General features: G+C 50.8%; 2 protein-coding genes and 1 non-coding gene across 4 annotated transcripts in view; 2 read left to right on the top strand and 1 right to left on the bottom strand.

The window, feature by feature from the left end:
• Nucleotides 1–20572, top strand: part of MROH7 (maestro heat like repeat family member 7) — a 51035-nt gene extending 30463 nt beyond the window's left edge. Inside the window, exons 13-22 of one of the 2 annotated variants that reach the window (XM_007471142.1) lie at nt 1010–1200; nt 3547–3684; nt 5781–5895; nt 11014–11154; nt 11919–12098; nt 12690–12845; nt 13133–13255; nt 17237–17339; nt 19667–19729; nt 20262–20572. In XM_007471142.1, the coding sequence (XP_007471204.1) occupies nt 1010–1200; nt 3547–3684; nt 5781–5895; nt 11014–11154; nt 11919–12098; nt 12690–12845; nt 13133–13255; nt 17237–17339; nt 19667–19729; nt 20262–20506 (1455 nt within the window). In that variant the 3' untranslated portion in view covers nt 20507–20572. The remainder of the gene's footprint in view (nt 1–1009; nt 1201–3546; nt 3685–5780; nt 5896–11013; nt 11155–11918; nt 12099–12689; nt 12846–13132; nt 13256–17236; nt 17340–19666; nt 19730–20261) is intronic. The other variant, XM_007471141.1, reaches the window with a different exon arrangement.
• Nucleotides 15134–15206, bottom strand: TRNAG-CCC (transfer RNA glycine (anticodon CCC)). Its single transcript has one exon. It is a non-coding gene; the product is annotated as a tRNA-Gly (tRNA).
• A 4193-nt stretch (nt 20573–24765) lies between the features above and the next one.
• TTC4 (tetratricopeptide repeat domain 4) overlaps nt 24766–26860 on the top strand; it is a 41194-nt gene continuing 39099 nt past the window's right edge. The window contains 2 exon segments of the mRNA XM_007471140.1: nt 24766–24876; nt 25505–25622. Of these exon segments, the coding sequence (XP_007471202.1) occupies nt 24766–24876; nt 25505–25622 (229 nt within the window).

Raw genomic sequence — 26860 nt, 5'->3', positions numbered from 1 at the left:
GGGGGGGGGGGGGAGATGTCATTTGGGTAATCAGTGAGATGCATGAATTCAGTGCCTGAGCCTGATATCCCCAAAGTCCAACATGTGCCAGTCCAACTGGCACACAGTAGACTCAAAAATTTTTTGTTGGATTGATCAATTTATTCAACAGATATTGAGCACCTACTATGTACCAGGCATACTCATAAGTTCTGGGGATTCAGCAGAGAGCAAGACAAGCTGGTGGAGGGAAGCAAATAAAGAGGAGCGAGTGGTATTATCCCTTTACAGAGGAAGATACTGATGCTCAGAGACATTCCATGTCTCATGTAAGGTCACACAGCTAGTGAGTGGTGGTGCCAGGACTCAGATCTCCTGCCCCGGATTCCCGTGCTTTACCACTGGATCTCTCTGCCTCTCTCCCCCAGCACTGAGTTCCATGACTAGGGCACCAGCACCCATTCCTTCCCTGGTTTGGGCATTCATGCGCTCCTCTTCTGATCACTGTGTGTTGGTGTATTCTCATGTCATTCAGAGGAGGCAGTGAGGGCAGCCTAGTTTAATGGCCCTCAGTGAAGAGGCAACTGGTGTCCCTCTCACCGTCTGTGTGCCTGTGTTATGAATCAGAAAGAGGCAGGGCTCACTATAGCGCATAATCTGAAAACCTGGCTTCAAGTCCCAGCTCTGACCCCAGGAGGCTGGGTGACCTTGGGCAAGTCTCTTCACCCCTCTGAGCTTGTCTCCTCCCCTGCATAGTGGGATGAAGACTCTACCTCACAAATGTGGGAAGAGATCCTTCCACCATGATTCTTCCAGGGGTGTGTCAAAGGCAAAGGGTCGCTGTGATTGTTCTGGGGCAGGGCTCACCCAGAGAGCCAGGAGTCAGGGTGTGGTAGTTGTGGGGGAATCTGGGCTTGCCCAAGTTGGGCCAGAGAAGAGCAAAGATCCAGAACCAGCCTCCTAGAGAAGCAGTCCAGGCCCTGCCAGGAGTGCTGGGACATCTAACAGATCCTGCCCCCCACCCCACCAGGCAGCCAGCGGCCTCTGTGAGCTCCTGTCTGTCAACAGCTGCATGGGCCACGTGAGGCGCATCTACCCCCAGCTGCTCCTGGCCCTGCTCATTCAGGTCCATTACCACATCGGCCTCAACCTGCCTGGCCACGTGGTTTCCTGCAAGGACACCAAGAAAGACGGACAGCCCTCTGGTTTCGTGCCCGTACGGTATGTTCCTACTGTCCCCGGCAGGGGGAGGGCCACCAGCAAGGGCCCTTCCAAAAGTCTTTAGGGCCACTGATCAGTAGAAATTAGCTTTGGGACTAGAAGAGAAAACAGACGTGCACTTTTTTTTCTTTTTTAATTTTTTATTTATTTTTGGCTGTGATGGGTCTTTGTTGCTGTGTGCGGGCTTTCTCTAGTTGTGGTGACCGGGGGTACCCTTTGTTGTGGTGCGTGGGCTTCTCATTGCAGTGGCTTCTCTTGTTGTGGTGCACGGGCTGTAGATGCGTGGGCTTCAGTAGTCGTGGCTTGCGGGCTCTAGAGCGCAGGCTCAGTAGTTGTGGCCTACGGGCTTAGTAGCTCCGTGGCATGTGGGATCTTCCCGGACCAGGGCTCAATCCCACGTCCCCTGCATTGGCAGGCGGATTCTTAACCACTGCGCCACCAGGGAAGTCTTCAGGTGCACACTTTTATGAGAGAGCCAATCATGTGTTCAACAACTGTTTGTGAGCACCTGCAGGGTATGTCCTCTGCTTAGTGCTGGATGGCAGGGAAGAATCAGCTTCCCCCAAGGAGCTCGCCGTTTCGGTTTTCCTCCTCCCTCCCTAGAGATATTATTTGTATTAGATTTGTACCCAAGGCCGAACCATTTGATTTTTATTTATTAATTGGAATAGGTAATACAGGCACACAGGTAAAAATCTCAAAAGGCATTAAGAGGGAGTCTCTGTTCCTCTCTTTACCCCAGTCATCTGCCCTAAGAACCAGGTTCTTTCTTGCCCTTCAGAGGGGGTTGATGTAGGGCTAAGCCCACGTCTTTTCATGCTCTACTTTTATACCAATGGTAGTGGACCTTACACAGTTATATATTTTTGCTTTTATTGTATACCTTATCTCTGAGATCATTACATATAGAGCTGCCTCATTATTTTTAACAGCCGCATAATATCCCTCTGTGTAGATTCCAATATACCATCATTTACTTAACCAGGATCCTCTCGATTTAGGTGCTTCTCAGCATTTTGCAATTAGAAACAATGCTGCAGTAAGTGAGGCTGTTTATATGTCTTTATACTTACATGTGATTGTATATGTAGGAGGAGTTCCTGAAAGTAGAATGGGTGCATCAGAAGGTTTCTGTATTTAAATATTTTGGTGGAATAGGAATATGTGGTGGAAAAAGTTCTTGACCAGTGAGTGAAGGGAAAATGAAGGACCTCCTAAAGCACCCAGTTTGCCAAATTGCCTCCCACAGAGGACACAACCACCAGTAGTATATGACACTATTTATTTCTCCACAGCTTTGCCAGCACATTCTCATCTTTGCCAATCTGAAAGTTGAAAAAAATGGTATTTTGCTGTAATTTTAGTTTGTCTTTCTCTTATTTTGAATGTGGTTGAGGTTTAAATGCCATTTCTGTTTCCTTTTCTGTCAGCAACCTGTTCTTGTTCTTTGCCTAATTTTATATAGGACTGTTGGGAATTTTTCTTATTAGTTTGTAAGAGCTCTTTATATATTAAGGACATAAACTCTTTTTTAAAAAATACATTTATTTATTAACTTTTGGCTGCATTGGTGCGTGCAGGCTTTCTCTAGTTGCGGCGCTCGGGCTTCTCAGTGCGGTGGCTTCTCTTGTTGCGGAGCATGGGCTCCAGGTGCGCGGGCTTCAGTAGTTGTGGCCTGCGGGCTCAGTAGTTGTGGCTCCCGGGCTCTAGAGCACAGCCTCAGTAGCTGTGGCGCACGGGCTTAGTTGCTCCGCGGCATGTGGGATCTTCCCGGATCAGGGCTTGAACCCGTGTCCCTTGCATTGACAGGCAGACTTCCAACCGCTGCGCCACCAGGGAAGTCCCAAGGACATTAACTCTTTGTCATTTGTATTCCAGTTTATCACTTAACCTGCAACAATTTGATGGTCTTTTGCTATTCAGAACTTTAAAGTTTTTATGCAATCCAATTCCTCAGTCTTTTCCTTTTTGGTTTCTATTGCGTGTTATGCTCAGAAAAGTGCACTTTGAGGGATAGAGGGCAAGCAGTTGTGTAGCTGGGCTTGAAGTCAGGACACCTTGGGTTTGAGTCCTGGCCTATAACAGTGCTTTGCACTTTGGGTTAAACCAATTTAACCTCCTGGCAACTTGGTTCCTTGCCAATGAAATGGGGTAAGCAGTTCCTACCCTGACAGGTGTGTTGTAAGGACAAGATAGGATCTCGTCACAGGATGATACCATGTGCTGAGGCTGTGGAGAGAAATTTGTCTGGCAGATCGAACTGATGGTGGGAGAGACTTGGGTGGAGGGAGGTCTGGCCTGTTGGGGGCAGGGTGACATGAGGTCTCAGCCCCCTTGTCTTGGCAGCTGGGTGGTCAAAGTGGTGAAAATCCTTCTGCTGAAGATGGGCTGCTCATACGAGGCTACGTTTCTGGAGGACCAGGGCGGCTGGGAGCTCATGGGGCAGGCGGAGAACCACCACCGTGGAGTGTCCCTGCTGGCCAGGTGAGGCTGGCGACCCCCAGGGCAGGGGTTGGAGGGAGGGGAGAGACCTCAGGGTCTTTGGAAAGACCTGGGTTTGCATTTCTCTCTGGGCAAGACCCTTCCCTCACTCCATCGTCTCTCCTCTGAGACTGGCAGAGTATCATATACCTCAGTGGGTAGACAATTCAGATGTGAAAGATAGCACACACTCTACAAACTGTCGTTATAGCAGTACCTGGCATTGCAGAGCACTTAGGTTATTTATAAAGCACATTTCTCACCACATTATGAATTTAGTTCCCACGCTAATACAGAAATTATGGTCTAGCTGAGCAGTTTATAGTGTGACCTTGGAGCAGGTCTACCTGCGTCTGAACCCCAGCTTACCACTTCCCAGCTGTGTGACCCAGGGCAAGTTCGTTTCCTTCTCTGTGTCTCAGTTTTCCCATCAGTAGTATGGAAATAATAATAGGGCCCACCTCCAAGATTTAGGGTGAGGATTAAAGTACTTTGAACAGCCCCTGGCATATAGTAGGAGTCCAACACAGGTTAGCTTTTATTATCGTCATGCTGACTGGTGGGGCAGGGATTTTTTTTGTGGGGGGGGGGTGGCAGGGATTATTAATGCACATTTTGCAGGGGAGGGTGCCAAGGTTCAGAGAGGGACAGTTATATACCAAAGGTCACACAACCAGGAAGTGGCAAGGCTTGGAAATGACCTGCTGACCCAGATCAGGGCTTTTCCCCCCAACCAGACACAGCCTCCCATGGGGTCAGGAGAAGGGTGGGGCAGCACCTTGATTTCACTAATGTGGTTCCTGCAGGAAGAGTCTGCTTCTTAGCCCTGCACACTGAGTGTCCAGGATGGTGCTCTCCCCAGGGGTCTCAGGATACAACCGCATTTATTGAGCACTTACTATGCTCTAGGCACCATGCAAACAGCCATACATTCATGGACTTCCATTTAACCCTCACCATGACCGATGAAACAGCACTATTATTTTCCCAGTGTTACCCATGAGGAACCTGAGACCCAGAGAAGTTAAGTGACTTGCCCAAAGTCACACAGCTAGTGGTAGGGCCAGAATTTGAACCCAGCCTCTCTTACTCCAGACTCTACTCTTGGCTGATACACTTTCCTGGACTCATTGAATAATGAAGCATAGTGCAAACCTGAGGGTGCATCAGAATCATCTATGGGACTCGTTAAAACACTGATTGCTGGGCCCCACCTCTAAAGTTTCTGATTCAGTTAGCCTGGGATGGGAGCCTGAGGATGTGCATTTCTAACAAGTTCCCAGGTGACACTGATACTGCTAGTCCGGGGGCCGCACTTTGCGGTATTTTTTTTTTTTGGCGGTACGCGGGTCTCTCACTGTTGCGGCCTCTCCCGTTGCGGAGCACAGGCTCCGGACGTGCAGGCTCAGCAGCCATGGCTGACGGGCCCAGCCGCTCCGTGGCATGTGGGATCTTCCCGGACCAGGACACGAAGCCGCGTCCCCTGCATTGGCAGGCGGACTCTCAACCACTGCGCCACCAGGGAAGCCCAGGGGCCGCACTTTGAAAACCACTGGCTTAGTAGAATGAACGAGGCAGCTGGAGTGGGGAGCCCTGGGTTGGGGCTCCAGCTCTGCCATTTTCCAGCTCTATGACCTTGCACACTTCACACTCAAAGCCTCTGTTTTCTCATCTATGAAATAGGTTAACAACAGTAACCTACCTCAAAGGGTAATGGTGAGGATCAAATGCAATAACTACTTGAAAGTGTCTGGCTGCTGCCTGGTGCCTAGTGAGTGGGTCCTCCCACCCTTTCCTTCCTGTCTCTCCCTGCTGGAGTGGTTCTGTGCACTCAGGGGTCTTAAGCCTGTCTTTCTTACTGATTTGCTCTGTGCTCTCAGGCAAGTCACTTTCCCACTCTGGGCCTCAGTTTTCCCATCTGTAAAATGAAGCAGTTAGACCAAATGGTCTCTGAGATCCTGTCTAGGTGGGAAACCCTGGGGATGCAGGAACCCAGGTGACTCGGGCTTGCCCAGAGTTTTGAGTGTTGGGGCTAGGCCCCCACCCAGCACATGCCCCTGGGGCTGGAGAGCCTAAGGGCACTGTCCCCCCACCCCCAGGGCCATGGTGCACTACTCCTGCCAGGAGCTGTGCCGCATCCTCTATTTGCTCATCCCGCTCCTGGAGCGAGGCGACGAGAAGCACAAGATCACCGCCACTGCCTTCTTCGTGGAGGTAGAGACCGGGCACTGGGCGTGGGGCAGGGGTCCCCCTGGGCCTTCCCCTAAGCACAGGCCTCAGTTCCCATTGCTGGTCATTTCTCCTGTGCAATAAGTACTTAACACTTTAGAGTCTTTCCTGAACATGATTTCTTTTGAGTACAAAGGCTTTGTAGCTCTCTCTCCCTCCTCCCTCCCATCTCTCCTCTTCTTTCTACCACCTCCACCCCATTCCATTCTTCCTAGACTCCCCCTTGCCCCAGGCAACCACCAACCTTTGCTGGGCACCTCTGTGTGCCAGGTACCAGATTGGAGACACAAATATGAATTTGACTCTGCCTTGCTCTCAAGGAGCTCTTGGTATGGGAGGGGAGACAGAGTACATCCCAATTATAACACAGGGTACTATAGAGTGACTTGTGCTATGATGGGGGCAATTCAGGCTGTGGTGGGAGAACAAAAGTCTTGGATGTGTTGGGTGGGGGAACATCAGGGAGGCCTTCCCTGGAGGAAGTGACAACTAAGCTGAGTGAGTGTATGGGGGTACTGGAGTGGGTACTGGGGAGAGATGAGTCAGGAGAAGGTTGGTAGGGTTGACCCCAGAAGGGAAGACTTGCCAATAACAATAGTCAACGTTTATTGAGCACTTACTACCTTCTAGGCATATTCTAAGAGCTTTACACATATCGATCCATTTAATCCTCACAATAATCCTATGATGCATATACTATTCCACCCCCTAGTTTAGAGGAGGAAACCAAGGCACAGATTTAAGTAACTTTCCCAAGGCCACACAGCTCGTTAAGTGGCTGATCCAAGATTCAAAGCCAGACACCTGGGCTCTAAAGTACACTCTCTCTTTCATTTTGTGTGTGCGCTTGTGGTTGTGTATGTAGTAAAAAATATATATTTCATGAAAGTTACCATTTTAACCATTTTTAAGTGTATAGCTCAGTGGCATTAAGTGCATTCACACTTTTGTGCAACCATCACCACCATCCATCTTCAGAAGTTTTTCATTTTCCTTCCCAAACTGAAACTCTGTACCCATTAAGCACTAACTCTCCCTCCCTCATTTCCTCAACCCCTGTAACCACCATTCTACTTTCTGTCTCTATGAATTTCCCTATTCTAGGTTTCATATAAGTAGATTCATCAATATTTGTCCTTTCATGTCTTGCTTATTTCACTTAATATAATGTCTTCAAGGCTCATCCATGTTGTAACGCAGGTCAGAATTTCATTCTTTTTTAAGTCTGAATAATATTCCATTGTATGTACATACCACATGTTGTTTCTCCATTCATCGGTCGATGGACATTTGGAAAACCCACTCTCTTAACCGCCATCCCATCTTCCTCTTGTGACCTGCTGGCTGCCACACAGTGGGTCTGGACTATCACCAGGGTCTGTACAGTGGGGCTCAGAGGCTCACTGTCTGCTCAGACAGTGGAAGGTTAAGGAAGGCTTCCTGGAAGAGGTGCCATTTGAGCTGGGCCTTGAGTAAAGATTGCCAGGTGAACAGAAGGCAGCATGGCAATCCCGGCACCTCTTGCACCTTTCTGCCTCTCCAGTGGACTGTGAGTTTAGGGAGTAGGGACTACATTGTGTTTATGTTGCATCCTTAAACCCAGCCCCAAGAGGGCCCCCAAGAAGTGGGAATAGGATGGATGAGTGAGCACCCAAGTGAACACTTTGCCTGGCTCTGCAGGCACCAGCAGAATATGTCACCTCCAAGAGGACAAGCGTGTGTCTTGGAGCCAGGAGTTGGGGTTACAGCCTCAGCTCTGCTGGGGTCTACTTCTAATTTCCCCCATGACCCTGGTGAGGAAAGGGAAAGTGCCATTTCTTGAGGGGCTGCCACATGCCAAACACCACGCTGGCCTCTTTTATCTGCTACCCCACTCATCAGCACAGCAGCCCTGAAAACCAGGAATTGTGAAGCTCATGTGTTGGCAAGGTAAGAGGCAGTTTTCAAGGTCGCACAGCTCAAGTTGTCCAGAGAAATTCAGACCAGGTCTGCCCGCCTGGCTCCTCTATCCTGGTCAGCCTCGTGGGAGAGGCAGTCCTCTCTCTGTCTGTTAGTGGCTGCCACAGGGGCTCTTGGGGGAGGGGGGTGGAGGTTGGACCTCCCATGTCCACAAGGTCAGGGACAGTAGGCTTAACCTTTCCCAGCATTCCCCTGGAGCCCTGAGCAGTGGCCCTCCCTCCCTGTGGCAGGGGTCCTCACCCAGCTTCAGTCCTTCTCCCGGTCCCCAGAAGAGGTGGTCCCACTCCTGGCCAGAGCCAGGCTCACCATGTTCACAGGATGTCGCTTTGATGTCGCTCAGATGTCCCTCCCCGGCTCCCCCAGCCCCCCATGCTGTGACTGTGTGTGTGCTTGCTTCTTCCAATGGCGGGTGAAGTCCTCAAGGGAGCTGTGACCTTCGGCAAGTTGCTGAACCCGTCTGTGCCTTGCTTTCTTATAATACAGGGATAATGAATTGCCCATCTCATAGGTTTTTTTTTTTAAGCAAAAATTTTAAATCTTTTATTGTTTCACTCTTATTTTGAAATAATTTTAGATGTAACAGAGGAGCTGTAAAAATAATGAGAAAGTTCCTGTATATCCCACAGCCAGCTACCCCCGACAATAACAACTTACATAAAAATAGTACAATAATCAAAACTAAGACATGGGTACCATACTATAAACTACAGACTGCTCAGATTTCACAGTTTTCCACTGATGTCCTTTCTCTGTTCCAGGATCCATTCCGGATCCCACCTTGCACATTAGTTGACTTAATGGGACCTCCTTCATCTCCTCTAATCTTGTCTGTCATGGCCTTGGCACATTGAAAGACTAACTCTAGGTATTTTGTAGAACGTCCTTCCATTTGGCTTTGTCTCATGTGTTCCCATGGTTAGACTGAGGTTACGCATTTAGGAGAAGAACCTGTATAGGTGATGTGACCTCTCAGGGCATCATGTCAGGGGCCCCATGACCTCTATTTTAACTTCTTATTATTGATGATGTTAACTTTCATCAGTTGGTGAAGGTGGTTGGGACTGTGAGGGTAACACGTATCCTTCTGTAAGTAAGAAATATATGTGAAATATATTTGAAACTAGGCAACTTAAACTTTTACCCCCTAATTTTAGCATTCATCAATGGATCCTGCCTTGAGCCATTATTCCTGTGGTTTTCTAATGGTGATTTTTCTATTTCCTTCATTCAGCCTACAATTATTAGTTGGAATTCTTTTGTACGAGTTGTTTCTTCTACTTTCACGTAATTATTTGGTTATTTTTTTATAGCAATACAGACTCGTGGATATTTACTTGATTCTTTGGGTTATAATCCAATACTATCCTTATTTATTTATTTATTTTTTGCGGTACGCGGGCCTCTCACCACCGCGGCCCCTCCCGTTGCGGAGCACAGGCTCTGGACGCACAGGCTCAGCGGCCATGGCTCACGGGGCCCAGCCGCTCCGCGGCATGTGGGATCCTCCCGGACCGGGGCACAAACCCGCGTCCCCTGCATCGGCAGGCGGACTCTCAACCACTGCGCCACCAGGGAAGCCCTTTATTTTTTTTTTAACATCTTTATTGGAGTATAATTGCTTTGCAGTGTTGTGTTAGTTTCTGCTGCATAACCAAGTGAATCAGCTATACATACATGTATATCCCCATATCCCCTCCCTTTTGCACCTCCCTCCTACCCTCCCTACCCCACCCCTTTAGGTGGTCACAAAGCACTGAGCTGATCTCCCTGTGCCATGCGGCTGCTTCCCACTAGCTATCTATTTTACATTTGGTAGTGTATATATGTCCATGCCACTCTCTCACTTCGTCCCAGCTTCTCCATAGTGGCTGTATCAATTTACATTCCCACCAACAGTGCAAGAGGGTTCCCTTTTCTCCACACCCTCTCCAGCATTTATTGTTTGTAGATTTTCTGATGATGGCCATTCTGACCTCTCCTAGGGTTTTGATGAGGATTAAGTGAGTTCACATAAAGCACTTAGAACAGTGCCAGCACACTGGTGCAGAGCAGCAGTGCTGTATGATGGGTGGAGGGCGGGTGGTAGGTGGAGCCCCACTTTTCCTGCCTCCCCCACTCCCCACCCCATCAACTGTCCTGCCCGCTCTCTCCAGCTCTCTCTTCTCATCAAAGACACAGGGTCTCAATAGTCACAGTGGATGGAGGACAAGGGAACAGATGGAAGAAGTGCTTATGAGGATGACTAGGCAGGAACTGAAGACTGGTTGGGTGCTGGAGGTGGGGGGCAAGGGAGAGGAAGGAGATGAGAGTGATGCCTGGTTTGGGGCTGGGACAATGGGGGGCTGGTGGTGCTAATCCCACAATTGGGGGCACCGGAGGAGGGCAGTTCTTTTGTGGTGTGCAGGCTCCAGGGCGTGTGGGCTCTGTGGTTTGTGGCACACGGGCTCTCTAGTTGAGGTGTGCAAGCTCAGTAGTTGTGGCACAGGGCTTAGTTGCCCTGCGGCATGTGGGATCTTAGTTCCCTGACCAGGAATCGAACCCACGTCCCCTGCATTGTAAGGCGGATTCTTTACCACTGGACCACCAGGGAAGTCCTGGAGGGCAATTCCAAGGAGGAAAGGAACCATTTCTTGTTGGATGTGAACTCAGGCAACAAGTGTTCCCTGAGCACACACTTCACCCCAGAGCTTGTATCAGGTAACAGGCACCCAAGGAGAAAGGCTCAGTTTGTGTCCTCAAGGAAGCCGCAAGTGGGATAGGATACGGGAGGCAGATGCATAAGCGCGTGGGGGCACTAAGGTTTCCATGTTCAGGGCTCCCAGGGTCCCAGAGAAGGGGGCAGTCAGCCTAGACGAGGCCTGGGGACACTGTCAAACATGCCTTCAGGGGGCTGAGTTTTGGATGGAGCTGTGCATGGTGAGCTGGGGCTAGAGTGGAGGTGAGAGCCCCGGCAGAAGGGAATCCTGCCAGCACAGAGGGGACAAAACAGCCTGGATCATTCCGTGAATGATAGGCAGCTTGGTTAGAAGCTGGCTGGTGGTAAGAATGTGGGCTAGAGGGTAGGCAGGTGTGAATGAGGCCCCAGAGGCAAACAGGGCCTGAGGTACCCCTTGGGCCAGGGAGTAATTACCCTTACTTCCTCAGCTCCTCCAGATGGAGGAGGTGCGACGGATCCCTGAGGAATACTCTCTGGGGCGGATGGCAGAAGGCCTGAGCCACTGGGACCCCATCATGAAGGTGCTGTCCATCCGAGGCCTGGTCATCCTGGCCCAAAGGACTGAGAAGGTAAGTGGAGGGTAGGGGAGAGCCCACCCAGCCAGGCCCCTGATAGGAGGAAGGATAGAGCTTGGCCATCCTTGACTCTCCAATGCTGGTGGCTGGAATCAGAGCTCATATCTGTCTCTGCCTTAGTTATCCCATCTGTAAAATGAGTATCACTTAATAATTCCCTATATACTTTATTCTTTTTTTTTTTTTTTTTGCGGTACGCGGGCCTCTCACCGTTGTGGCCTCTCCCGTTGCGGAGCACAGCCTCTGGACACGCAGGCCCAGCGGCCATGGCTCACGGGCCCAGCCGCTCCACGGCATGTGGGACCCTCCCAGCCCGGGGCACGAACCCGTGTCCCCTGCATCGGCAGGCAGACTCTCAACCACTGCGCCACCAGGGAAGCCCCATTAGCGTTTTTAAAAGTGCTGTGTTTTTCTCTACCAGGCACTGTTGTTGCAACTTAGGATTTAGAGGGACAAAGGGACAGGATATAGACTCAGAAAGCTAACTAACAATGCATGGTATCATCTATATAGTGCCAAGAAGTGGGGAGACAACAAAGGGCCTTAGGTATCCAGGCTAGGAAGGAGTCAGTGAGGCCAAAGACGGCTTTGGGGACAGCAGGAGCTTGAATGAGGGCATGCCAGGCAGGTGGGACAACATAAGCAAAGGCCTGGAGGTGGGACTTGCTTGACCAAGTTCATCTCAGTGAATCAGAGGCTGGGTCTCCCACCTGTTAGCACAGATAGGAGCCCCCATCCCAAATGCTCCTTCTCCACAGACCACAAAGGTGCAGGCCCTCCTGCCCTCCATGGTGAAGGGTCTGAAGAGTGTGGATGGGCTGCTGGTGGTGGAGGCAGTCCACAACATCAAGATCATCTTCAAGGGGCAGGACCGGAAGCTGATGGACAGCTCGGTCTATGTGGAGATGCTGCAGATACTGCTGCCACACTTCAGTGATGTAAGGAATCCCATGGGGGTGGGAGGATGGGGTGGGGTGGCACCCGGAGGGCAGTTCTTTACTGCTCTGGGAGTTGCAGTAGCTCCCACAGCCTGTTGGGACCGGGGCGAGGCCGAGTCAGCCCAGGGGAAGGGGCACTAGTCCTGACTGGTCCTCCTCTCTTTGTAACTGGTTTGCACAGAGAACGTTCCTCTTCTAATTAGTTCTCACAGAGGGAGGTCTTTTTGCATCATCAAGTTTCCCCAGAGACTTGCCTCACTGTGATTGGTCCACCTAGAGGGGTCACTGTTTTACGATTGGTCGCAGCAGAGGGGGGCATTTTCCCACTTGGCACGAAGGCACGTTTTAGGCTAGTGGGGGCCCTGGCTGGGAAGAGTGGGCAGAGCTCCAGACCTAGGCTTTGCTGAGGGAGACGCCAGCCTCAGATCAGCCCACCAGGTAGCCTTCACTGTTTTCCGTCTCTGTGTGACTTGCGCCTGGAGGGGCCCTCAGAATGAGTGGAAGGAAGGCCATGTGCCTCCATGTGGGGCACAGAGGCCCAGGCAGCCTCCTGGAAGACGGAGCATGCCTGAGCCTCTGGATCTGCCCCAGTCACGAGAGGACGTGCGCTCCTCCTGCATCAACCTGTACGGCAAGGTGGTCCAGAAGCTGCGGTCGCCCCGCACCCCGGCCATGGAGGAGCAGATGATCAGCACCTTGGTTCCCCTGCTGCTGACCATGCAAGAGGGCAATGTCAAGGTGAGCCAGGTGAGTGTGCACGGCCCTGAGCCCTGAGGGTGCACCCTTCTTTACAGAACCCAATCTAGAATCACAGATGATCCATCACCGGACAGTTTATTTATGTCTGGCCAAGTCTGTTTACCAAAGGTACCTATATCAGTATTTCTCTTCAAAACAGCCAACTTCACTTGTATGTTTCAAATAGGAATTGCTTTTCCAAAACCCAGTTTCATACAGTTGTGTTTTTTTTTGGAACACGTTCCGGCTATCCTGGAATTCCACAGCTCTGGTGTTCTCTTCCTGTTGGCCCCCAGAAATGTGTGAAGACCCTGTTCCACTGTTCTTGCTTCATGGCTTGGGAATTGCCAAAAAGAGTTTACAGTCGGAAGCCCTGGGACAACCAGCAGCAGATGGTGGCCAAAATTTGCAAGTACCTTGTGAGTGCTTCCAAGACTACAGTGGGTCCTTATGAATATGTTGGAGGTGGCAGGTTCTTTCCTTGCCTCTTTTTTCTTTTTACCTGAGCATCCTTACTGACAATTCCATGACCACCTACAGGTCGTTGGCTCCTGGAAGTTCATCTTTGTCTCTCACTCTTCTCTCCACTTCTGGTGTTCCCTCTCCGTGGCTTACCGACATCTCCCCCAATGAACCACACACACCTTAAGCTCAGCATCTCTTCTGAACTTATGCCCATCCCACGTCAGTTCTGCTCTGTCCCTCTAGATCCCCAAAAGCTGAAACCTGAAACTAACTGAGGCTTATTCCTCTCCCTCACCTTCACCTTTGATCAATCTTAAATATCCTTAATACCTCTGAATCTGTCTTTCCCTCCCCGCTCCCCACTATCATTACCCTTAGTTCAGGTTATGGATGTCTCTCAGCAGGGCCATTAGTCCAGCCATCCAGTGGGTCCCCAAGCCTTGAATCTCATTCCCTCCAGTCCACTCCCCATTCAGGCCACCAAAATGGTCTGGTTAAAACACAGTCTGTCTATATTATATCCCTGCTTGAAGGGCTCCATTGGCTCCCTTTTCTACAACAGTAATTCCCAGTGTGTATTCTTTGCAACACCAGTCCTACAAGATATGCCCCACAGGGGAGAAAAGAAGTTCCAAGACAAATAAGTTTGGGAAATACTGCACCGTCATCTTCCTCTTGGAGATTTGCAGTGCCATCGGTACATTAAAGCTCTGAGATGTTCTGTGCTGAGGAAACGTTTCATGGTTAATTCATGGTTTCCCAAAGTTATTTAACCACAGAACTCCCTTTCGAGATAACACCTGAGAACATCCTGCAGTAGGAGAGAGCCATATATACAGTGAAATGCTGCACTGCAGGATGCAGCCTGGTTCCTCCACATACAATTTGGGAAGCTTTGCCATCTAGTCCCATCTACCTTCCCTGTTGTTATGGGCCGCGTCCCCCAGGATGCAGACTCTGAGGCAGAGATTGGCATGCAGGAGGTTTATTAGGGAGCACCCTTGGGATCAGTCCCTGTGGAAGGAAGGGCAGAGAGCAGGAGTGGCAGAGGGAGGAGTCAAGCTGCAGTGTAGTTTCAGGGGAAGTCTCAGCCAACACTATGCTCAGAGTCCTCACACTGGAACTAGGGGTCAGGTTTCCACGTAGACCGAGCCGTCTGTCAGTTTCCGGTTCTGTCCCTTGAAGAAGGTCTTGAGGTTGTGGATTGCCTTGTCATTGGATGCCAGCCAGCCTGGGAAGAGACATGACTTTGGGCCAGCAGTTCTCTTCCACCAAAGCAATCTGTACCTGGGGGAATAAATCCTTTACACCCTAAGGGAGATCTGGCTGGGGCCTACAGCATCCCCATTCTCCCACCAACCTAACAAAAATACACAAAGTAACAGATTGTTACTTTGCAACAATAACCGTTATCAACAATGCTCAAAACCTCTGCAATCCAGTGCCTAATATTTTACCTCTTTTTACAGAGGGAAAAAGGCCTGGAGGAAGTGTTTGACCAGGGTTGCTAATTCAAATACTTACCATGATCTGTGACTGCGCAGATTATGATTATAAGTAACGTGGAGGTGGTAGGGCTGTGACAACCTGGAGTGCCCAGGCTCTGTTTTTTTTTTGTTGTTGTTTTTTAAGCATTGGTTTTCTTTTTTTTTTCCTTTTTTAAAAAGGTATTTATTTATTTAGACTGTGCCAGGTCTTAGCTGCGGCACGCAAAGTGTTAGTTGCGGCATGTGAAATCTTCGTTGTGGTATGCAGGATCTTTTAGTTGTGGCATGCGAGCTCATAGCTGCAGTATGCAGTCTTCTTAGTTGCGGCATGCATGCGGAATCTAGTTCCCCAACCAGGGATCGAACCCGGGCCCCCTGCATTGGGAGTGCAGAGTCTTACCCACTGGACCACCAGGGAAGTCCCCCCAGGCTCTGTTGAAAGCACAAGTGGAGAGCTCCAGCTCCCCATGTAGCCCACTCTCACCAGGGCCTCCAGTTTCACAAGAAAGTCCAGATTTTTATAAGACATTAATTAACAATCAATTTAGCTTATTTAAAACACTGTGCTGGCCGCTGCCCTGCCAGCCACTTGTGGCCTGTGGGCTGCCAGCTTATGACCTCTGCATTAAACCCTTCTGGATTCTCAGTCTCTTCTCTGCTCTCCAGGCATCAGCAGCTCTGCTCATATGAACGTCAACCACTAGCCTTAGCTTTAGGAAGGGGTCCGTAACCTAGTCATTCATTCATCCAACACTTTCTGGGCACCTGTGCCATGCCAAGCTCTGTCCAGGGTACTGAGGACTCTGAGCTGAGTGAGCTGGCCCCTTCTTTTGGGGGAACACCAGATTCAGTGGGGGAGATAGGTATAAATAATTATAGGCCAATGTCATAGGTGCCATGACAAAGGCTGTGCAACATGCTATGGAAATGTCAAGAGTGGTGGGATCAGCTTTGCCTGAGGCTTGTGGAAAGCTTTGGGGAGGAGCTGGTTTCTGAGCTGAGCGCCAAAGAATGAGAGGGAACTCATCAGGAAGGAAAGAGGGAAAGGCCTTCCAGTCAGGAGCAATCGCTTGTACCAGGTACAGATCTGGGGAGAGCTGGGCCACGACTGGGACCGGAGCATGGTGTGCATGGAGGTGGTGATGGAAGTTGAGACTGATTTGCCCACCAGGCCCGGGAGTTTACTCCCTGACATGCAGATTGTCAACAGGAGAGTGATCAGATAAGACTTCTCTTCATCTCCCTCAACAGTCTCTTAGCAGATTGCCTGCCCCCTAGTTTCTACTTGATCACACCTAACCTGAACATCACTGTCAGACTATTTTGCCCAAAACATTGCTTTGTCATTGCCCTATTAAGAAAGAGTGCTGGCTTTGTATTTTCTAATGCATAAGGAAGCCCTATTCCTATCTGGATTTTAAGGACTTTTAAGGCCCTCCTAAGTCTCTAGTTTATTCCCCACTGCTCTGTAACCTGAATCCTTTACCTTGGTCAAACCTGTCTCCTTAGTCATATCCCTAGCATGTCATGTCCACTCTCAGCTCTGGCTGGACTTGCATTTATTTTATTTTTTTAAATATATATATTTATTTATTTTTAATTTATTTTTGGCTGTGTTGGGTCTTCATTGGTGCATGCGGGCTTTCTCTAGTTGCAGCGAGCGGGGGCTACTCTTCATTGCGGTGTCTGGGCTTCTCTTTGTGGTGGCTTCTCTTGCTGCGGAGCATGGGCTCTAGGCGCATGGGCTTTAGTAGTTGTGGCACGTGGGCTCAGCAGTTGTGGCTCGAGGGCTCTAGAGCACAGGCTCAGTAGTTGTGGTGCATGGGCTTAGTTGCTCTGCAGCATGTGGGATCTTCCCAGACCAGGGCTTGAACCCATGTCCCCTGCATCGGCAGGTGGATTCTTAACCACTGTGCCACCAGGGAAGTCCCTGGACTTGCATTTTATTTTTTGTTATCTTTTTTTTTTTTTTTTTTTTTCGGTACGTGGGCCTCTCACTGTTGTGGCCTCCCCCATTGCGGAGCACAGGCTCTGGACGCGCAGGGTCAGTGGCCATGGCTCACGGGCCCAGCCACTCCGCGGCATATGGGATCTTCCCGGACTGGGGCATGAACCCGAGTCCCCTGCATCGGCAGGCGGACTCTCAACCACTGCGCCACCAGGGAAGCCCCTGGACTTGCATTTTAGAACTTACCTTCCGGCTCTAGCAGGTGGGTGGATTGGAAGAAGAGACAACCAAGGCAGGAGGACCATTGAAATGACTGTTGCAATCAGCTAAGAGAACATGAGGCCTGGCCTCTGGGAGAGTCCAGAATGGGTAGCAGAGATGTTTAGGAGGCAAGGAGCCAGGACCCGACTGCCTGACATGGTCCCCGTTCCTAGCTTTGGGAGGGGTGGATGGGTAGTCCCTCTGAGGGCCCAGCACTCTCAGGGTTCTCTTTGTCCCAGGTGGACACCCATCGAGACAGTGCCTTCACGTTCCTCAGCCAGAGCCTGGAGTACACCAAGAGTTCCAGGGCCTCCCTCCGGAAGTCCTCGGTCATGTTCATAGGTAACCTGCCCTAGCAGAGCTAGTCCTACTGCTCCCTCCCCTTGGAAGGAAGCTTCGGCCCTTCTGGCACTGGGTGGATGCCTCCCCTTGGGTGCAAGCCTTGGCCAGCAGACGGCCTTGGTATAAATTAGAAAGGTGTCCCCTTCTCTGAGATCACTGCTTGGGAAGTGAGCCAACGTCACAAGCTGGGCATCTGTACGCAGAAATGCTGCATCCCCCCTGAGTACAGTGGGGTCCAGGCCCAGCAGGAGCTTGCTGTTGACCTCGGCAGGAGGCGCCAAGCTGCACAGTGGAAAAGTGAGCTAGGATCTCAGCTCCATGATCCCCTTTCTGTGTGACCCCAACTGAGTCATTTATTTCCACTGAGGCTCCTCTGTAAGATCTGTAAGATCATTGGTAAGATGGGGACCAACTCCAACTTCATGGACCGGATGAGAATTTTTTTTTGCGTGTGTGAACACTGGCAGATAAAGGTGCTCCCTCAGTGTTAGTCACCTTCATCCTTCTTTCCTGACCTCTGCCTTTCTGGGGGAAAAACCATAGATTCCCCTCACTCAGGGTCCCCCCATGGGACCCTCCTGATGGCACGCTTTCTCCTCTCAGCTACTCCCCTCCCCTCCACTCCCTGAAATATCCACACACCCTTCAAGGATCAGGAGACGCTACTGCAGAGAGGCTTGGAGAGGATGACGTTCCCAGCCCTCCACCTTGTAAAGCGATGTTTCTTTTAGTACCTTCGCCCAATTCACTTGCAGATTTTCATCCATCCTGTCATCCGTGCGTGCATTCATTGGCTTATGCCGCAAACATTGATTGACCCTCTTCTCTGTGTCAGGCACTGCACTTAGCCTAGAGAAACAGAACTTTTCAGGAGGTGATGCTGATGTTTGGGGGTGGGGAGGTGTAGGGGTGGCTCTTAACGTGATCAGTTCCGGGACATATGAGTGATGTCCAGGACAGGGGGTGGGGTGGGGGTGGGTGGGTGGGCAATCCCTCAGGCTGTGGGGACCGGCTCAGGGACACCTTCTCACACAGAGTGACATTATTTCTTAAATTTTGACTTCTCTAAATCTTACTCCAAATTAATCACTTCTAAAAATGTTGGTGTTTAACAGCCTGGGAGTCTTCTCTGTGTCAGGGCCTGTGCTGGGAAAAGAAAGCTGGGTAGCACCTGCATCTGCCCGCAGACAGCTCCTACTGTGGTGTGGGGGTGCGTGGGTGGGCAATCCCTCAGGCTGTGGGGACCGGCTCAGGGACACCTTCTCACACAGAGTGACATTATTTCTTAAATTTTGACTTCTCTAAATCTTACTCCAAATTAATCACTTCTAAAAATGTTGGTGTTTAACAGCCTGGGAGTCTTCTCTGTGTCAGGGCCTGTGCTGGGAAAAGAAAGCTGGGTAGCACCTGCATCTGCCCGCAGACAGCTCCTACTGTGGTGTTTTGATTCCTAACTTCTTTGTGGGTTATGGATCTTTTGTGAGACCCTGAAAAGAGTTATGAGCACTTTCCCTAGAAAAATGCATATAAGCATACACTCAGAGACTATCCTTCCTACTCCCCCATCCCCAGTGGATCTAAGGTGAAGAAACCCCTGGTCTGGTGGGAGATGTTCACGAATCACAAGTAAAATACAACACAGTATATACGAGTAAAGAGAAACTCAGAGAGTCTGGGAACCCAGAGAGGCATTTAACTAGCTTGGGGGCAGGGTCAGGAAAAATTTCCTGGAGGAGCGACTGTGTTAAACTGAATATTCAAGGACAAATAGGAATTAGCCAGGCACAGAAGTGTGGGAAGGGCCTTTTGAGAGGTCCGGCTCATTCAAGGATCCACAGGTACTTTAGGAGCTGGGCATGCAGGCTGGGAGCAGGGTAGGGCTGAGCAGTGTGGCCGAGGAGCTGAGTCTCAGCCCCTCCCGGGGCCCCACCAACCACCTGCCCAGAACGTATGCGAGGCACTTGGTACCCTTCCCGTTAACTGTGGCTCAAGCTCCCTGGAGGAGGGGGTGCCGAGGCAACACCTCCCTGAGCCTAAGGACACTAAGGACCAGCCTAGGGAAGAGACCACCTAGGGCCACCTCTCAGAGTCAGCTGCAGCCCAGCTCCTGCCCCTGTCCTGGTGCCACCCCTGCCTGCTGGACCTGCCACCTCTCCTAGGAATCTCTGTCGTAGGGAATCTGTCCCAGGTCAAAACAAAGTTCTCTTTTTGTGTCCTTACTTGTGGGGCTGGAAGAGGGTAGGGAGAGCTTTTCTGAGGGGGTCTGGTCCAAAGATGGGGGTTGGAGTCAGGAGGTGGAGGCACTCACCTCTCAGATTATGCTCAAGGGTCCCTGGTCCCCTGCATGGAGAGCATCATGATGGAAGATCATCTGAATGAAGTTAAAGCCGGTAAGTCCTGCCCTGTGTTGGTGAGATCTCAGGGGCCAGTGAGGGAACGAGTAGGCTCACAGTGGGTAATGGGAAAGGGAAGGGTTACGTCCCAAGGCCAGGGGTTTCAGCTCAGTCCAATTGTGCTGGTATTGACCCAGGCAAGTACATGTTAAGTACTGTGGAGTCACCAAGAACCAGACACACAACCCCACCCTAGGGGAGCCTATGATCCAGGAAACGAGGCTCAGAAAATAAGACCAAAAACCATTTAGTGCAGAGCAAGTAGTTCAGACTCTTAAGGGAGCACGTAAATTTTGTAACTGGGGAAGCTGATGGGAGCATGAAGGTAGGCTGGGGTAGTCCAAGAAGGCTTCCTGGAGAACGCAGGTTTTGATTCAGGCTTCAAAAGGCATGAACATTTGAAGAGCTGGGAGATGAGGGGATGCTGAGCAGAGTGCTAAAGCCAAGGCATGAAGGGAGAAGAATGGGGTGTGAGACTCATGGGTGGACCTGGTCTTAACAAGCGACTTCTCTCCTCCCCATAACTCAGCTCTGGAGAACTTGAGACACGACCCAGAAGCATCAGTGTGCATCTACGCGGCCCAGGCCCAGGACAGCATCCTGGCCAGCCGCTGGCGGGACTCTTGGCCACTGCCACATGGGGACTCTTGGGTGTGTGGCCCGGCTACCACGCACCGCTGGAGCCCTAGCTGTGAGAACCTGCCCACTTCCCACCAGCGGCGCTCCTGGATCATGAAGGCGCTGGGTTCCTTGAAGATGCCCTTGAAGCAGTGATGTCCCTGAGCCCCCAGCCCTCCTCGGAGGTGGCCATGGCCCCAGCCATGCTCACTATAAATGCCACATGTTTTGCCTCTCCTCACGGAGTGTTTCCTATGAGATGAGCATGGCCTTCATCATTGAGTCAGTCAACATTTACAGATGCACATAGGCTGTCTTGTCCACATCTTATAAGTGGGGAGGCTGAGGCTCAGAGAGGTGGTATGGCTTGCTCAAGGCCACACAGTAAGTCTGCTAGATGTCTCAGGTTCCCCTCCCTCACAGGGAGAGAATAAGAACAAAAGGAGATGATGATTTGGGTAGCCTTTGGAGGAGGAAAAGAGAACCCCCTCCACCCCATGAAATCATGCATATCCCAGAATACTGATCTCTGAGTCACACCATCCAGTCTTTGCCCAGCAATTGGCCACCACTCATTTGGGCAGTATTTACTGAGCACCTAACCTGGGCCAGGCCTGCTCTGGGTACCAGAGATACAGATGTGAATGAGTCCCAGCCCCAGGCCCTGGGCAGTTCATAGTCTGATGCAGTGGTTCTCAACTGGGGGTGATTTTGGCCAGGTCTGAAGACATTTTTGGTTGTTACAACTTGGGGTAAGAATATTATTGTCATTAGTGGGTAGAGGCCAGGGATGCTGCGAAACATCCTACAGTGCACAGGGCAGCCCTACAGCAAAGACTCGTCCATCTCAAATTGTCAGAAGTGCTAAGGTTGAGAAACTTTGGCCTAATGGAAGTATCAGAGACATATAAAGACACGAACAGCCCAGCAGGTCAATGCTGTGCTGAACGGCAGCATAGGGGCTGTGAAGTCCAGAGGAGGTACATCAGCCAGCTGGGGGTCGGAGTGTCAGGGAAGGCTTCCCAGAGAAGAGACGTCCCCTCCAGGGGGTTTGGAAAGATGACCACATGACAGGCATGTATGGAGAAGAGCAGGGCACGTGGGACCAAGAACCAACTACAGGTACGTAGGTGCCCTGGAGCCCAGAGTGGGAAGGAAGAGGAGGACAAGGGCTGGGTCAGTATGGCCTTGGAGCCTGTGTTAAGGAGGAAGACTTCAGAGTCTGGGAAGGCATGGTGGGAAGGGGAGAGGCAAGCAGTGGGGAGATGTGGGCAGGTGTCTGCTTTAGAAAGCTCCCTCCTCGTGTGCATACAGGCACTGCTGATAGGAGGGCAGATGGTAGCCATTCTGGACAGGAATCTGTCACTCTTCAGTCATGTTAGGTTTATGCATGCCCGTAACTCAGCAATTCCACTCGTGGGCACACGTGTCAGGGAAATATTCCCATAGGTCCGTAAGGGGAGACATATGAGGAAGTCTTAGTGTTATCTGTGGTGCAAGGCAGAGGAGGCAGCCTGAGGACCCATCTTCGGGAAGTGAATGGGCACTCCGGAGTCCCACGCAGCAGTTAGGGGCAGTAGGGGTACATGTAGCACCATGGATGGGACCTAAAACCTAGTGCTGAGGGAAAAAACTATATAAAACATATGCACAAAAGAAGCTGCATCTTGCAAGGACACTTACAAACTGAAAATGTCCATTAAAACACGTTAGAGTGATAGGAGTGGGAAAGGAGGAGGGCTCTGGAGCATAAAAGGGAATAAATCAGAAAACAGAGAGGAAAGCTCATGCAGGAATGGAGGGAAAGTGCTGGGTGGGGGGGGGGGGCTGGACAAGAGCACAGACAGGGAGACCCGGCTAGAGGCTTTCGGGGCCTGGCAGGGGCCTGGGCTGCAGTGCAGGATGGAGAGGGTGACTGGACCTGTGGGAGATTGAGGAGGGAGAATTTTCAGAATCTGGTGGATGACAGGGGGGAGAGCAAGACGTCAGGATGGTGCCCAGGTTTCTGGGTGGCTGACTAGGCCAATGGTGTCCCCCACTGAGCATCCCTCACGACCAGGAGCAGGTTGGAGGAGGGGTGAGTTCAGTCTGGACCTGGTGAACTTGAGGGGCTTGTCTGCCATGCTAGTGGAGACCGCCCCCAGGTGCTGGCTGCACGTGGGAGGGATCTGAGATGGAAACAGATTTGGGATTCACCTGTGCACAGGTGTGAGCTGAGATTCCCTGGGTGAGTGTGCAGAGCAGGAAGAGACATGAGCCTGAGGGGCACCTACATTTAAGCTCCTGCTGGGGATGAGGAACCCATGAAGTTGAACACACAGTCATCTTCCAATAAATGTAGGCCAAGGCCATCAGGATTCTGGGCCTGAGAGAGTAGGAAATGGAGTGGTCATTTTGCATAACCTTTGTCCATTGCCAAGAATGTTCACGAGCATTGCCTCATTTGAATCTCACAGTAGCCATATGGAATTAAGGGGGAGGCAGGTTGGCTTCATTGCTCACGTTCACCAAATGAGGACAGGGCTCAAAGACGGTGGGTGTTGTCCAATGTCATGCCAGGAAGCAATAGAAGTGTGGATCCCAAAGGCCTCCCAACTCCCATGCTTGAGCCCTTTCCACCTAGAGACACTGCCGTTTTCATTGGCCAGCATTCTGGTCTTGGTGGCCTTGATACGTAACAGCCACCTATTCTGGGTCTGGGTGGTCTTGAAGCACAAAGGAGTCTGATAGGCTCAATTATTGACCAAGGCCCCCAAGTAGTCTCAAGTTGGAAGGGTCAAAGAGCACATCCCTTCTCTGAACCTTCCCTACCATCACCTAAAATCTTACAGGATTTTATAGGAATCACATTTTAAAAAGGAAGCAAAAAGACTTTGTAGGCTCTGTATTCAGGAAGGGAAAATAAATAAAAGAGAATAAAAGGGAATCCTTAGGGCGCGGGCTAGAGGAGGAAGAGTGGAAAAGGAGGTTTGGATTTAGAGGAAGGGGAGCATTTGGACCAGGTGTTCTGCTGGGTGTGGGTGAGGTAGAAAGGAAAAGACACACAGTCCTGGCCCTGGAAAGCTCCACGTGTCATCCTTAGCCCTGCTGTCTGTCTCATCCTCGTGTCAAATAATGAGCAAGCCTGCCAGCTCTGCTTCTGGGCTTCAGATCTCTTTTCTCCCTTGGCCCCTCACCAGCATTCTCCTTGTCAATCTCTTAATCCAGACTCCCCCATCAATCCTTCACCTGGCAACCCAGGCCTTTCTAAGACAAATTTGCTCATAGGTCTGTCAGTGGCTCACTGTCCTCTGCAGGATAAAGGGCTACAGGGCAGTCAGGCCCTCTGGCCCCCACCCACCTTGCTGGCCTTCCTCTTAACTCTTGCGGTAGCCAGCATGCAGGCTGTTGCCCACCCGCGTGTCTCTGCACATGGGCTCCCACTGCCTAAAATGCCCAACTTCCCTTCAGCCCCCATCCATCTGCAGATAGTCCTGATCTCTGCTCCCAGGTCTGTGTCACCTCCTCTGTGAAACCTCCCCGAACTCCCCAGGGAACACCCACTCCTCTGTGCCTCCACTGCACAGGCTTGTGACCAGCTGGGGTTTAGATTGGTCTGCCACCTGCCTGTCTTTCCTTCTAGACTAGGCTGTGAGCTGCCAAGACTGTAGCACCCGATGCAGGGCCCAGCAGCCAGTTGCTGGGTAACCCAGGGGTTGCAGGAAGGCTTACCTGGCCCGGAGGCCTTGTTCCCATCTCAGCTGTGGGGACCGAGGGTAGAGGTGGTTAACCTCAGAAACAGAGAGTGAGCACATCACTCCTTTCCTCAGAACTCTCCACAAGGTCCCACTGCACGCTGAGGAAAACCCAAACGCTCAGACTCACAGCCCATTATCCCTCCCACCTACCTTCTACTCACACTCCTTGCTGCACCGCCGAGCCCGGCCCTCTCTGTTCCCTCCATGGGTAATGCTCTTGCGCAGACAACCCCCAGCCTCTTCCTTTGCTTGAATGCCTGCCCACCCTGTTTAAAACTTTTCTTCCATAGTCCTTGCTACCACCTGGCAAGCTCTCACATCTTATTTGTTTATTGTCTGTCTCTCTCCTCTACCTAATCAACTCCTAGAGGGCAGGGATTTTACCAGCTTTGCCTAGCGCTGTATACCCAGCGACTAGAACAGGCCTGGAACACGGAAGGAGCTTAGGAACTGTGGGTTGACTGAACCCACGACCCCAAAAGTACTCGGGAAGGCGCGGCGGGGCCGGTGCTTCCCGGGGGAGGGGTGGAGTCGGGTCGGCCACGCCCCCAGAAAGGCGGAACCAGAGGCACAAGGGCCGGCACAGCCCGGAAGATTGAAGGAAGGGCATCCACGCCGCCGGAAGTTGTCGAGCAATTCTCGGCGTCTGGACCGTGGCAGGAGAGCCAGGGAGCAGACATGGAGCGGCAGGAGCAGGACGTGGCCTCTGACGACGCCATGGACTCGTTCCTGGAAAAGTTCCAGAGCCAGCCTTACCGCGGCGGGTTCCACGAGGACCAGTGGGAGGAGGTGAGCGGGCCCGGGGTCTCCGCAAGTGTGTGTGTGTGTGTGTGGTGTGCGTGCGCGTCGACCGAACTCCTGGGGCCTCCAGGGCGCCGAGGCGCCTCCCTCACCTCCGAGCCCAGCGGAAAGGTGGTTTCTACTTGAGTGTTAAAAATCGGCCCCGAAGTTTTGAGGGTCTTCTTAAGCTGCCAGTACGTTTAGGTGTACAGGTTTTGGAGTCAGTAACCTGTGACTCCACCACATACTGGCTGTAATACTGGGTCAGTTATTTCACCTATCTGAGCCCGTCCCCTCATTTGTAAAATTCCTCTAACTGTAACACCAATCTCGTGGGATTGTGGCAAAGCTGAAGTGAGAGGGTGGGTAAAGTGCTAGGAACATACGAGCGCTCAACTGCACATACGAGCGCTCAACTACCACTCATAAGAATGTGAGAACTGAAAGATCTTTAGGGATTATTCTACACTCTGTTTTACGGATGGGAAACTGGGGCCTGGATAGGGAGAGAGAAAGGCAATCATGAAGATTTGCAAACTATGATGAGTAAGAAAACTTTGATGTAGAGACATGGCATTGGATGTACTCAGTGGAAAATCCTATTTATGTAGTTCATTCTTCTCTTAACAACCTCCAGGAATTTGAAAAGATCCCCTTATTTATGAAGAAAGCGCCATCAGAAATTGATCCCCAGGAGAATCCTGACTTGGCTTGCCTCCAGTCAATTATTTTTGATGAATAGCGGTCTCCAGAAGGTATCTTCAATGACTCTAACATTTGTTTTGCTTCTCCATTGAATTGAGATAAAGTGTGAGTCAGAAAGCTTCTGATGGATAACAAGAAGTAGTTAGCCTGAGCGAACTTGTCACTATTTATTCCAAATATACTTCTTTGGATACCTACTAAATGCTAGGCATTGGGGATACAGGAATGAATGAGACTGCCCTCAAAGGTTACATTCCAGTGGATAGCCAAACTGCCCTAAAGAATCAGGACAAACCTGTGTGATAAGTGCCAACGTGTAACTATAGGTGCTGTTGGAATACTAAAGGTGGGGGAGGTAGGAGTGGGCTTTCACTGGGTGGGAAATTTGAACTGAATTATAACAATTTTGTAGGCTTTTGCTAAGTTGAGGAGGGTAATTTGTATTCCAGGGACTGAAAAAACATGCGCAAAAACAGAAGTGTAGTTTCCCCCCGTTTCTTCTGTACTTAAAAAAAAAGTCCTCTCAGACTTCCCTGGTGGCATAGTGGTTAAGAATCTGCCTGCCAATGTAGGGGACATGGGTTTGAGCCCTGACTGGGGAAGATCCCATATGCCGCAGAGCAACTAAGCCCGTGTGCCACAACTACTGAGCCTGCGCTCTAGAGCCCGTGAGCCACAACTACTGAGCCCATGTGCCACAAGTACTGAAGCCTGCGTGCCTAGAGCCCGTGCTCCACAACAAGAGAAGCCACCGCAATGAGAAGCCCGCGCACCGTAATGAAGAGTAGCCTCCGCTCACTGCAACTGGAGGAAGCCCACGTGCAGCAACGAACACCCAACTCGGCCAAAAATAAATAAATAAATAAATAAATAAGAAAAAAGCAAAATAATATTTGAAAAAAAGAGTCCTCTCTTCAAGAGCTAGGATAAGTGTACTTTTTTTTTTTTTTTTTTTGCGGTACACGGGCCTCTCACTGTTGTGGCCTCTCCCCTTGCGGAGCACAGGCTCCGGACGCGCAGGCTCAGTGGCCATGGCTCACGGGCCCAGCCGCTCCGCGGCATGTGGGATCTTCCCGGACAGGGGCACGAACCCATGTCCCCTACATCGGCAGGTGGACTCTCAACCACTGCGCCACCAGGGAAGCCCAGGATAAGTATACTTTTTTTTTTTTGTAAACACTTAATAAACTACCTTGTGAAATATTTGGAATTGATTGTAGTTAAGTATGTGTGACTTTATTTCTCTGTGGTGATACCCAGTTTTATAGCATTCGTTTTTGAGTTTTCT

The sequence above is a fragment of the Lipotes vexillifer genome, unplaced genomic scaffold (genome assembly GCF_000442215.2).
Source record: "Lipotes vexillifer unplaced genomic scaffold, Lipotes_vexillifer_v1.1 scaffold1003, whole genome shotgun sequence".
NCBI lineage: Eukaryota > Metazoa > Chordata > Mammalia > Artiodactyla > Lipotidae > Lipotes > Lipotes vexillifer.
Note: the sequence above shows the minus strand (reverse complement) of the source record. Positions and strands in the feature narration are given on the sequence as shown.